Source organism: Platichthys flesus, chromosome 12 (assembly GCF_949316205.1).
Source record: "Platichthys flesus chromosome 12, fPlaFle2.1, whole genome shotgun sequence".
Lineage (NCBI taxonomy): Eukaryota > Metazoa > Chordata > Actinopteri > Pleuronectiformes > Pleuronectidae > Platichthys > Platichthys flesus.
In genome coordinates this window covers 22,985,456-22,999,677 of record NC_084956.1, presented here as the reverse complement: position 1 = coordinate 22,999,677, position 14,222 = coordinate 22,985,456, and the positions used below count along the sequence as shown (strand labels likewise).

At 38.1% G+C, this 14,222-nt stretch overlaps 1 protein-coding gene across 1 annotated transcript; it reads left to right on the top strand.

Annotated features, from left to right (window-relative positions):
• The first annotated feature begins 646 nt into the window (after positions 1–646).
• Positions 647–10,626, top strand: vax1 (ventral anterior homeobox 1). Its single transcript, XM_062401291.1, has 3 exons — positions 647–1,092; positions 2,716–2,903; positions 6,910–10,626. The coding sequence occupies exons 1-3, from the start codon at positions 879–881 to the stop codon at positions 7,453–7,455; spliced, it is 948 nt and encodes a 315-aa protein (XP_062257275.1). The 5' UTR covers positions 647–878; the 3' UTR covers positions 7,456–10,626.
• Positions 10,627–14,222: the final 3,596 nt, after the last annotated feature.

The following is a 14,222-nucleotide window of genomic DNA, read 5'->3' as shown; positions in this document are numbered from 1 at the left end:
CCAACAATGCATATTGAAATGGATTAGTCTGCTATGCCTTTTTTTCCCCACCTATCCCTCTCTCTCTCTCCCACTCCGGCTCTCCCCCAGTGTCTCTCGCCTACAATAGCATAGTGGCGAGATCCGCTCATTGCAGAATTCCGTTGATTGGCGAGAGAGCCAAAGGGAAAAACGGGATCAAAGTTCGCTGACATGCCGCGGTGATCAGGTGCACTGTGAGAACTCTGGGGGAGGAAAACAAATGTCTGGTCGTGATCTGCGGATGGAGGAATGAAGCACCCGGGAACTTTTTACAGATCTGGAAGAGTCGTACCCCTGTGATTGTGAGCATTCATGTGGGGTTCAGGGAGGCTTGGTTGCGAGACAAGACCAATCATTTGTCCTGATTCCCTGGGCTGAGAGGAGGCAAACAGAGGGGGACGGGACAAGCTAACCCCTCTATCAAGACCTGATCTATTTCCCCAAACAATTTAGTGTATTCATGAGGTTACGCAAATGTGGAGGCAGCGAAATTACCGTAATCAATTGAAACAGCAAGTGCGCTTCCGTGGCTCTGATTATGTGAAGATCATCTATCAGCCTGATGTCTATGTAGCGAAGAAAGGGGGGCACTGAATTACTGTTGAGTTTCAGTGAGAAGTCCATGATCATTGGGCAAAGGGAGTTTGGTCAGTGATAATAGGGCTCCTTGGTCTGGAGACAGAAGTATTTTTCCAGACATTAGATAGCTGACTCTGTCCAGCTGGAAGGTGCTGTTTTGAAACTAAAACCCACACTGTCCAGACGAGCTGGTGTGCCGCGTTCTCCCAGATATCCTTTTTTTTCACTTGACAAAGGAAAAAAAAAGGCGAACCACAGGTCCTGAGGATAAACTGAGGATGGAGGTCAGGTACAATCAAGAGACGGAAGGGATGGTGCTGAAGAATGGACTAAAGGAGGGAAAGGATGGCAAGGACTCCCAAGGCAGCTTGTCCAAAAGCTTCCTCAAGGAGCAGCAGGACTCCTTTTCCTCCTCTGGGACTCTGGACAACTGCGAGAAGAACAGAGGGAGCACAGGGGACCCAGACTACTGCCGTAGAATCCTAGTCCGAGGTACGGCTCTTTCTCTCTCCATTTTTTTGTTTCTACAACCTTGAGGTTTCATACTGTAGAGACGGCACAGATTTGATCTGAAGTCAAATAAACTGACGTTAGATTGACATGAATTTCACAATTACCAAAATTAGAGAATCCTCCAGAACAAAATTGTATAACATTTATAATAACAGACATGGTTTTTGGTTCATTGACTGAAGATGGTTGATTACGAAAAAATATTCCTTTAAATGAAAAATCGGTATATATGTATATTTATGGAGCCTTTGGATAAAAGGACACATATTTTTTTTCTGCTCTTAAGAATGAGATATTACATTTTTATTTCTTGTACTGTTGTTAAATATGTCTATTTAATTCTAGGCCGTGAGATTTGTGATTTTATATTTAACTTTTTAAAAGTAAATCCACAATAGGCTGAATCTTTCTTATGAAATTGTAGCAGAACTAATGGTATTCTTTTAAGTTTAATGTTAGTTATTAAAATAAATAAAACAATCATGTATATTTCCTTGGTTAAGTTCAAAGTGTGACACAAATTTTAAGGATAAAGAAGGCTACATACAGCAGGGGTTTTATTCGATCTTTACCACCTTATACTTTCAGGGGGATATATATTAAAATGAATACTATTTAAAATAAAAAAATGGAAGCTGTTTATAAAGTATTGCATAGAAATATATAAACCAAACATGGAACTATGTAAATGACTGTCAGGTGCCTATAGAGAGTATTTCCTTCATGCACACTCTGTGTGTCTGTGTGTGTGTGTGTGTGTGTGTTTGGTTTGTGTGTGTTTTTAATAAACACATAATAAATATAAGTTAATTAAAAACAGAGGATTAATTGCACAAGACATTATGAGACAGAACAAACTGACTCCCTAAATTATATTTTATATTATTTATTTTAATTTATTTAGTTTTTGGAAAATTGTTTCATAGATAAGTATTTATTATTTAGTTTCTTGTTAGTAGCACAATTATTGGAAATTAATTTATTGTAACACTGGAACCACTTTGTGCTCGATTTGAAAAATACCCTATTTAAGGTTTTAAACATTTTGCTCATATTTCTTATGACAGCACAAATTGTTGTAATTTGTCTTGTGTGCTAACATGTGGATGAAACAAGTGAATTAAAATGGAACCACATGATGTACATGTGATTTTAATTTCCCGGTGTCTTTATGTTATATTCACTAATTGGATATGCACATTTCGTCAGGAAATATAAATGTATTAATAAATAAATAATAAAAATAAGTATAAAAGTATTATCATTTTAATAAAAGACTCGGACCTATGGTTCTTATATTAAATCTAATAATTTTTAGCATTAAGTGCTGTCAGCTCATTGGTATATAATTTAAAAGAACAGTATTTGTCCATAATTAAATCCACAAATACTAAAATTCAGAAAGTAAAATCTGTATTTGAGTACATCTGTGTGGATTCTCTATTATTGATACTGTTATTAATAGTATTATAATATTTTTATAACTGTGATGTTTGTTCCTATATTTTAACAGGAAATTATATATTTGATTACTTATTTGAATTGTTACTTGGTTGCAATCTTGGCTTCAACCTTGTTCATTTAGAGTGCTTATTGTTGCAGATGCTAAAGGCTCCATTCGTGAGATTATTCTGCCGAAGGGTTTGGATTTGGACCGGCCCAAAAGAACCCGCACCTCCTTTACTGCAGAACAGCTCTACCGGTTAGAGATGGAGTTCCAGAGGTGCCAGTACGTGGTCGGGAGGGAACGGACTGAACTGGCCCGCCAGCTCAATCTGTCTGAAACTCAGGTATGTATTCATCACACTGGTCCCTGCTCATTTTCTAAATTCTGAATTTATTCTGCTTAAACAGGAAAATATATGGGGCAAAAGACTCAATTGATTGATTGATTTAAATTAACTTAATGTATTTTGTCTGTTTAATTTCACTCACTGTCTATTTTGACATCAGACAATCGTATTACAATCTAAGACGACCACTCGCTTTGTAACAGCAGAAGGAGATTTTATCAATATGATCAAAGTCAATTCATTTGATTTGTAAGCCCTGACACAAATCACTAATCAATTTCATTTCAGACAGAACCTATTAATCTAAAGTGATTTTCTCACATATTAATGAGTTTAAATCAGAGATTGAAGTGAGAATTCTGTTTTTTACAGCAGATCATTTAAAAAGATATGGGCCTGTTACTACAGATATGAATGAACATTTAATGGCTCCAATAATCAATGACAAATAGTTGAGCTTCTAATATAACGTTTTCACTATGAGAGCTGTGGTGATTCTTGAGCTTGTATTTAGGTTAATGAATACACCACTGGACAATATTGAATTTGTTCCCAGTAAATTAAATCAATTGTGCTATTAGATTCATTTCATGTACTGGTGATTCGGCTTATGGAGTGTTATTTGACAATATTGCCTCAAGTTGCTAAAACCAAATCTGCCTTTGAAAAAAAACCTGCAGAGTTCCTACTCATGTCATATGTCTGGGGTCAGCAATGGGTCACGCAGTGTCCGCTGTGGTTGAACTGCATTTGCACTCTTGCATTTGACACCAGATTCCAGAGCACCACTCACCCTGTGATTTGGACTCGAGGGAGAACCAGTTGTCTGCGCCGGAGCATTGGTGTTATTCACATATTTATGTGTTTTAAAAGTGTGCAATACGGCTAACGGGGCCCTCGGCTCTGCCTTTGGTGTTAATGTGTTGTGGCTTTCAATGTGGTTGAACGACGTTGACCTAAAGTGGAGGTCTTTGAGAAGACAGCCTTTTCCTCACAAAGGAACATCTTCAATCTGCGGGTTGATTTACATCAACCCCACGGGTCCTATTTTACTACTAATTCTGCACATTTGACTTATTTGCTTAAAGTTTTTAAATTTTAACGTTTTAATATGGTTATTGTTCGTTTGAGTCACAAAATTGTTGTTAAAGTCAAAACAAGTTAAGTGTCTCGAAATTTGGCTCATATAAAAGTATTTATAGAAAACAACATTTGTTACGGCAGAACAAAGGCTTCAGGATTTTCTTTGAGTGTCTTCTTGTCCTGATGAAATACCTTTTATTGACAATAATGAAATTAACATGTTATCTCCCCAGCATTAGCTGGTTGTTTACATTACAGAATGACGGGGTTTACTGCGAGTGCATTGATCTTTTGTTTGTGCTATTTGCTTCAACTTGTCAGAGAATTTCACCCCAAAATGAACAGGATTTTTCCTCCGGAGCAGTCTTTAAGTCACAAACAGAAAATACTGGATTGAGTGGCTGGACTTCTTCTCTTGACTTGAGATGGTTGTTAACAGAGGTTGAGGAGTGAAACCACAGACTGAAGAGAAAGGGAAAAAAAGATATTCAGATGTGATTGGACTGGGCAGCAGGATTGAGCTGGAGGCTCACTGCTGATTGGTACATGGATATTTTGTTCCATAGGATCAGGTGAAATTACTCGAGATTTACAGGTTCAATACACAGGCAAGCCCGTATCTGTTTTAGTTTTGACATGTATTCAATTAAGAGTATGTGGAACTGTTAAAATAACTGAATAGATCTGTCGAGCCAGATGAATGACTTGATTGAACATGTTAAATTACAAGGTTGGTGCTTTTGCTACAGTTTAATCAGTGCTATCAAAATGAATGGATTATTTTTTCCATTCTTCAGTGTGAAATTTAAATGAACAAATTTTATTCCATTTATTTTGATATTACATAAATTTCTGGAATATGCTATACACAGACTGGAAGAGACATTGGTAATATTTCTGAAACAAATGGCGAAGATACTTCACTTTTGGGATTGTTCAGTTACCATGTTAGGCTCTTTGTAATATTGGCATATCATCTATATAGAAACATAATAATGGCTGCAACTTACAGTTACTTATACATATTTTTAACATTTCATCATCAAAATATCGGAAAGTAGTTTGAGGGTTCTGTTAGATATATAACGGTGGTTTTCTCCAATAACTGTTTGTGGAAATATAAAACAGCGGTCTGCTACGCCATTATAAAAATCATTAGATATTTATTCTCTGTCAGTTTCCACTGATAATCTCATCTTTAAATAAATCACCATCGTGTCACAATTTTGCAATATAAGAACAACAATCTGGTTTGATCAAGTAAAACCAGCAAGCCGACAGAACAAAAATGTCTAAGACAATTATTACCAACGAGAGCTGGCGATTTGGATTTGCTTTTTGCAGGCTGAGATTGTTCCACAGTGTTCTGACATATGAAGTTCTGTGAGCCGTCTCCTCCATGACGTTTGATCAATTACACATTGGACCAGATTTGATCGTGTGTCTATGAGTGCATATATCCCTGGATTAAGAGCTACAGTATGCATTAAAGACAACCAGTAGCAATCTGAATGCAGCAGTTGGGAATGGGCAGGCACTTTGCCACTTATGCTCTCCGAACAAAAGCTTTGGATAATAGCGTTGACTTAATCTGTCAAGACACAGACTTGTATGGTTCATTGTGCAATTATCTCCAAGTACTGAGATGATCAGATTACTACTTGAACTATAATCACAGCAAATATTATGAAAGTTAATTATAGCAAATAGAAAAGTTTTAATTTCAATAGATTTTTCTATCTGTTACCTATCCAAAAGGTAATATAAAATATGTGGGTGGGAGTTAATCACATGTGCAAGACTCAATTGTTAATCTTTAAGTCACAAGTCAGTCTGTGTTCTGATGACCTGCTCCAGTTTCTACAATTAAATTAGTCATGTAAAGTGAACTAAAATGTTGCAGGATGCTCACACCTTAGACATCCTAATGATATTTAACATTAACAAGTGATTGTGTTGTATGTCCAATGGCAGCATGGAAAACAAATGGCCAGAAATTGTCATAACATTCCTCTATACATCCTGAGGTGTATCCTTTATCTGATAATGACATTTAAACTCATTTCAAACAGTCGCTCTGCTCCTCCTTTGAGTGACTTTATCACGTTTACATGCAATACTGATCTGCTGCGTATTTTAGCTACTCAGTTAGCTATCTCTGTCTCTCACTTTGCTGCACTCGCTTGCTCTTGTTTCTCGTGTTGAGCTATTCCTCTGCCTTGAGTGATAATGATACATGGTTTATTTAAATGTAGTTTATTTGTGGGTATAGAGGCGAGTCTTAGTGAATTAGAAATGCTCTGAGCCATGGAAAGTCAATCATTCGCTGCTGTAGTAATGTAATGTAGCCAACTCTAAAAGGGCCCTGGAAATATTAGTTATAATTTGTGAAGTTAACGTGTTCTCCCTGTGTCTGCATGGGTTTTCTCCGGATACTCAGGCTTCCCACAGTCCAAAAACATGCGGATTGGAATTAGGGTTAATTAGAGACTCCAAATTCACAGTAGGTGTGGATCTGCGTGTGAATGGTTGTTTGTCTTTGTATGTTGGTCCCTTGATACTCTGGTAAACTGTCTCTCGCTCAATGTCAGCATGACTTACATCTGTCATCGCTATGACAACATAGTATTTAAATCCAAATGTCATTGTTGTTTGACTCACCCCTTATATGATGTCAGTCTCTTGCATTGGCCTCTTATGTTGACCTGCATCAGTATGAAGTAACTTTATGAGAATTTACTCAAAATCACCCAATCATGTCTCAAAAACAAAGCACAACTACACAATAAATGTGCAAATATTTTGGTAAAAAGGTCATCTGTCTAAAGTCTAAGTCTCAGGTCAAGAACACTTCAAGTCTTTTAGTCAGAACTAACTCGACTCTGACTTGACCCAAGTTTCTCATTGTGCTTCTCCCCAGGTGAAGGTGTGGTTCCAGAACCGGCGCACTAAGCAGAAGAAGGACCAAGGGAAGGACTCTGAGCTGCGTTCAGTGGTTTCAGAAACAGCAGCAACCTGCAGTGTCCTAAGACTGCTGGAGCAGGGGCGGCTGTTGACACCTCCGGGCTTGCCAGGCCTTCTACCCCACTGCAGCAGTGGCACTCTGGGCTCTGCCCTGCGCCCTCCCTCCATGGCCATGGCCACCAATGGTAGCAATAACAGCAACAGCAGTGGTGGAGGCAGCACTGGCACGGCAGGCGGCAGCCCTCCTCTACCCACTGTCACCAGCTCAGGGACAGTGGCAGGCCTGCAGAGCTCATCTGCAGCACACAGCCTCTTCACCTTCCCCATGCCCTCCTTACTCAGTGGTGTCGCCACCCGCATCTCCTCCAATCCCCTGTCCATGGCTGGATCGCTGGCTGGAAACCTGCAGGAACTTTCCGCCCGCTACCTGAGCTCTTCTGCTTTTGAGCCTTACTCGCGGACCAATGGCAAAGAATCAATTGACAAGAAAATTCTGGAATGATGCCCTGTTTTCGCACAGATGGATTGTTTCCTCTGGACATGTTTCAGTTGTTTCCTTGGCTTTCATTGTCTGTGTTTGGTTTTGCTGAGTCTCTATCATCTATCTGTGTCAAGTTCTGTAGCAGTTCATGTATTCCAGTTGCACATCTGGCACCTTGTACAAGGAAAAACACAAGACCTGTACAACTCATCTAAAAATGACAGGGTGGAAATGGGAGGATTTGCACAAAATAAGTAACTAAAGATGTACAGAAATTTTGAATCAGAAATCACTTTGAGGTGATCAATGAGGGATCTTTCAGGTTTCTGATGATAAAATCTCTGGTTATATCTGTTGGTCAATTATAATCATTTAGACAGGGTCCTAGAGAACATAGCTGCTTCATGCCGCAAAATCTCTGCAAGGGGAAGTTGCATTTGGTTTACAGCAAGGGATATAGGATTGGTGACAGAAAGTGTGAAGTGATTGTACCTTATTGAATTTAGTTTCATTATTTGATTGTGTTGGGTAGTTGCATGTCACCACAGTGAGTACATAAAGAGGAAAGCAGCAGCAGATTGGAAGACCCTGTCAGCAAATCAGAATGTTTAAAATTTGAAATGCATCATTACTTTTTTCAACAAAGAATTGGGGAAGAAAATTGCCTGTGTTTGAAGGTCACTGTCAGAGTGAAACCCAGTGCATTGCACATGCAAATACAATTTGCTTACGCAGATACCTCTTACAAATATTGATCTTACAAAAAGGATCATTTGTACATCCATTTGTATTAAATTTGGACCAAACCAAAACATAATCCAGAAAAGGTGTTGTCATACAGTATGATGGCTCAATTGTTGAGTCTTGTTTTCTCTGTGGTTTGGAGAAGATTTTTTTTACATTTTACAACAAAACTTCACTTTGTGGCAATTTCTCTGTCAGCTGCGGCACCTGACTTTTTCGTTGCGTCTGTGATTTTAATAACACTGGAAGTTCTCAGAGTTTCGGTGTACAGTTTGATTTCATGTGGAAGCTAATTCCAGGAATGAGTTGCTGAAAGGGGGAGTCCTAAAAAAGGCTTTTCAGCATCAGTAAGCTGCTTGCTTTGTTGAACACTACAAGGTTTTTCATTCATTGAGGCTATAGTAACATTTCCTCTCTGTGTGAAATTTTCAGAATTCACAGCTTTCATGGGAAGATTTACGCAGATCGATGCATGTAAAGACTGAATGGAATTATTGGAGTATAAAAAGGCCTGGAAATGAGAATGAGTTATTTTATTGTAAATTATTCAATTCTGTAATTAATAGACTATTAGTATCTGGGAAATAATGAATGATGTATTTGCAGGGTTGAGGAATCAATCAAAAAGTCTTTAGTGCTGTCTTTGTGAAAAATCTTGAAATTTGTGAAACGTGTGGTACAAATGTGCATACATATTATGTATATGGATACAATCAAAATGTGATTTTCCTTTTTCTTTCAAACATGTTGCTATGAATTGAGTTATGATAAATTTCATGACTGTTATACCTCCATGTTTTTTACCCTATTTTTGGTAATATGACCTTCTAATGTTATCTTTCATCCTTTGATTACAGTGGAACAATATGTAGAGCTGGTGGTTTACATTCAAACTTGTCTTATGATGGTAAGATTATAACATGGGGCAAGAGGTTGTAAAAAAATTAGAGAAATTCAAAAACTTTTAAATCAGTTAAATCAGGACTCCAATGTCGATCATCAATAATTTTGCCATTTACTTTATTTATTAATACACAATGTATGAAATTAGTGAAAAATGGCATGACTGTCCTGATTCCCAAAACTCCAAGCTGATGACATCAATGTCTTGTTTTCCTATGACCAACTGCCCAGAACCCAGGGATATCATAGTTAAAATGATCTAAATACAGAAGGCAGGAAATTCCCACATTGAAATCTATAGAATCTGAGAATGAAAACAAGTTCTTTGTCAATTAATTTTTTTTATAAGCTCAATATTTGATGTTTGTATGAAAGGGTTTTATTATTGTGACTAAGGGGAAACTAGTAAAACATCCAAAGGTCAAATAAAAGAGTAGCCAAATTGCCCCTTCTCATATAGAGAAAAGTGCTTCATATAGATGCTCTGTATGAATGGGCTGTGAACTTCAGGAGCAACACTGAGTTTTGCTTCTCCAGCAGGCGGGCCCAAGTTTTTAATAAGTGATCAACACATCGTTCGGTCTTAACCAGAGAAAGGCTGTCACCTCTAAGAGCTGAGCACAACCTTGATCTTGTTTGTTTTGAGGGTTAAAAAATGATTTAGAGTGAATACTCATATTAAAACAAACTAGAATTGAACAACAATATAGGGAAGAATAGTGTTTCCTCTAGTAAGAACCATCTATAATAAAGAGCTCTGTCACTGAAACTAAATCATTTTCTGTTTGGACAGTCATTATCAAAAAATATATGTTGTATCAGGATATCAAATGTTCAAGGTTTGAGTTTTTAACAACATCTAACAATCAATCATTGATCTCGAGCTCCACTGGTGAAGACAAAGACGTGTGGTGAAAAACTTTAGAAAAAGTTAATTATATTTAGAATTTTAAACTACTGTTTCCAAAGTTAGCCCAATTGTCTCGTGTGGAATTCACACGGTTTTAGTTTTGTTTGTAGTGGGAGTAAATAAACTTTCATTGTACCTCCCACTACTGAACCCAAACCTATGCCCTTAGACGCAGTGACATTAGCTTACTGTTCACACTTAATCTGTGCACTTAATAGGAGTTGAGTCTGCAAGTGGACGAAAGGTCCTGGATGATCCTGCTGTATGGTGACCAAGGTATGCAGCAACACAGCTTTACTGATTATCCATCAAAAAGAGAAAAACATCTTTCCATGACACCATGAAAAGAGTCAGGTCATCTGTTTTGTTTTTTTAAGTGTCTTAAATAAAAGCTGGAAAACACATTTAAGAGCATTATCAAATCATAAATCCAGAGCAACTGTATTCAAAGGAGTAGCAGAGGATATACACCACAAGCCCCTGTTCTGCACTGTGGCGTGCGTCCGCTGTTGCCAGTTGTGAGAAGTGATGATATAAATGTAATCAAGTAGTGTACCTGTACCTGTATCTGTACATATTTCCAATGAATGATATTTTCCACTTATACAATTTGACTTCAGTTAAAAGGAAATTGTTCTTTTAATCCATAAAATATATGTAATAACTGTGCAAAATAACCTGACTATGATTTTTACACAGAAAACAAACATATCCGCCTAATTTTAAAGTTGGTAAATTATACAACTATACTTTGTAGACATCATAATGCTCTACTGCCTGATTAATAGCAGTCTAAAATATAATACAGAATGATGTAGCACTTTGTGGCTGTTATTATGACCTGTCTCACCACTGGCTGTGAACAGACGAAATGTACTTCAGCGCTGTTAAGATGCAGATTAAGATGCATTTATTAGCCAAACACATGCACAGACATGCAAAGGCACACTCATGCAGGTAGGGAAATTTAATCTCTGCTTTTGACCCATCTGGTGCAGGACACACAGAGCAGTGAACGACCATGTACGGCGCTCGGGGAGCAGATGTTGGGGGAGTAAGGTGCCTTGCTCAGGGGCACTAGACAGGGTAGGGAGACTCTTGGATTTTTGGACAGATCAATCCAGGTTCGTCTTTTTGTTATCTCTCTGTGGAGTCGAACCAGAGACGAACCAGAGACCTTCTCTCCATGTATGGTCTTGGTGCAGAGATGCTGCCGCAAATTTAAGTTTGTTCTTCATATTCAGACAATTTAGTAATCTGTCCGAGTTGAGCTCTGCATCTTACAGCAGAGTAATCCCGGCAGAATTGCAGGGACTGTCCGGGAACAGAAAAAAAACTGAGGCCCCTTTTGTGAGCGGAGCCAAAGAAACCAATCCTCCCCACTGTGCCTTGGGAAACTCCCCAGAAAAGAAAAAAAAGGTCACACTTAACGCCTCCTACCCCCTTTCCAACCCCCACAGCCACCCCCACCCATTCTCTCCCTTCACCCCAAAGTCCAATTAGAAGGAAGGTCAGGGATGTTTTTGTAAGTGGGGGGTTTCGGGGGGAATGCAGGTTATGTCTGGCGTGGGGCTGTCACAGCTTCAGACCACCAACACATTTTCTCCCATCACATGGCCCCTCCTGTTTTAGAGATCAGGTTTTTGGAGGTGGAAGTAAGGCTACATCCTGTTTCGTTGTTAGTATCTGTTTTTTTGTGTGAGTCACATAGTGGATCTCGGGATTAACAGGCTGACAAGTCTTACTTAAAGAATTCTACCTGGTAGCGCATTGATCTGGTCACATTACGCTATGCAGTGCAACAAATACAGAGGATTCCCCTCTCAGCCTCCCAGACCTGTGAAGCAGTGTGGTCACTCTGCTTCTTCATAGATTAATTAATACCATTAAGTAATCAAAGAAGTGAGGGGAGTGTAAAAAGAAAGGATTCTTCTTTTGTATTCAATAAAACACTTAATATAGAGACAGGAAATGTTCAAGGTTTTCCAACATGTTGAAATAAGATGATGTCATAAGACTCTCACTACTTACACACAGTTTGCGGTAAGTACAAGATTTCCTTATGTCAATCAAAGTAGACCAGGATTGTAAGTGGGTACATTGACACAAAACCCTGGTGCGTAGTAAAATAGGCTATCATATTACTTGCAATGGAGTTTTTAAGTAAAGCTATTGTCATTTAGCTATTTCGCTATTCTCTTTGATTACTTCCTTAGTCTTTTCTTTGCAAGGTGCACTATTACTTGTTCAAACTTCACTACAGCTATGCTTGTGTAATGCTTGTGTAATTTATAATCTATCAATTTTGTCTTTCAGCTTTTGGATCATTCTCAAAGATCAGTACAAGCTAGCTAGCTGGTGAATATTGGAGCATGTGACATGCTTTTCCCACTGACCCTAAGTTGTCTCAATGGAGAAAAATAATTGTACATTGTAAAGTTTTAAGGAAAAGATCAGTTCAGGTCTGAACGTTAGCTTGGCTCTATCAAAAATAAAAACCACAAAATACAATACAAGATACAATTCCCAAAATATAATAAAAAATGATTAACATCCCCCCCCCACACACACACACAAATTTAGGAAAGTAAGTGTGGATTGGAAACAAAAATTATGTTAAAATATCTTAATAGCTGTTGATAAGAGATGTGTTTTTTTTAAGAGCACCGTTTTAGTGCTGTGGTGCATATTCAATTATTTTGAACAAATGAAAAGTGAAAAAAGTAATTCCAACTTATCAAAAGCTGCCTTGTTGTAACTTATGTGAAAGACATATACGACAGTTGTGCTACAGCTGGAAAGCCAGTCCCTCACTGACGGAGCCCTGGGAGAATTCTACCTGACAATATAAAAATAAATTGAGTGCACTTCAAATAAAACACCACACTAATAAAATAAGCCACCACATACATGTGACATTCTGCACTTACTCTGACCCTTCACTTGTTTACAATGAATCACACAAAGGCAACATGATAACTCACATGCTTCTGCGTGTGAGTTATATAACACACCAGTGTTTCAGGTGAAGAGGCATTGTGAGGACGACAACATCTTCGGCATCCTGTCCCACCATGCTGGCTCTCCCTCCTACTCAAGCAACAGGTAAACCATAAATGTGGAACAACGAAGCCCCCTCTGTTTGTCTTTAGTTTTTGGCACAACATTCCCACCTTTAGCCGCTGTATGAACAGGGCTAATATCACCATCAGTAAATGGGCCGCACTTGTGACTGGAGGTTACCACCAGCTGCAGCGTTGGAAACATAGAGACACGATTAGAACTCGGAACCACATGACATCAATTCAGCAATCAGCAATACAAGCAGGAAGGTGTAAATTATAAAATATATAATACTTAATCAAACAACTTTTGAACAGTGTGCACAAACCTACAAAAACACCAACAGAGTCATACACTCTATAAGGGACATATTAAAACATTAATATTGCATATTTTTTATCCAACAAGAAAATCTACTCAATAGTTGGCTGTATTTCTTTGTAGTAGAATAAGGTAATGTCCTAATGAAAAAGCTCTTTAAGAATATGAACGCTAAGTTGCATTTGATTATATCAACAAAGATATTTTCAACAGACAGCACAATGATAATAGAAATTATTGCAAACTATGTTCAGATACTGAGTTTTTGAATGCTTAATATCAGAGTTTGAAGAATGCTCAACAATATTGGATGACGATCATTAAACTTCTGAGATTGTCAGTGCATCATGCGATGTTCAAATAGGTAAGCTGTGTGAATGTGGAGCCAACATTAATCTTACTTGTTTGCTGCCTTCAAATGGGACCTTGTTTACTGTGTTCATGAGAAGAGTCTATGGCTGTGTCTCAATCGGTCGAAGGACCTGGTCTACGCAGCCGGCGACAGCTGCATCCTCTTACAGCCGAGTAGAAAACATTCTTTGGTGGATTCAAAAACGTCAAAAGAATGTGTTTTTAAGATGTGAACTGCTAGCTGTTCGGTTGCATTCTTAGATTTAAAAATGAATTCTGTGACGTAAATTGGTCTACAAATGCAGCTTCCGAAGGATGCTGCCCCAAATTGAGACATAATTTCTATGAACCCCATTTGATGGATTCTTGATCTTGGACCTTGGAATTTTATTAAATGTCTCCAGTTATGTCTGGCTTTGGATGTACATTTTCTGTCTGAGGACTTTTAAGCTGTCTCGTTGTTTTTCTTTCTCCTTATACCTTTGCTTTTCCTGGA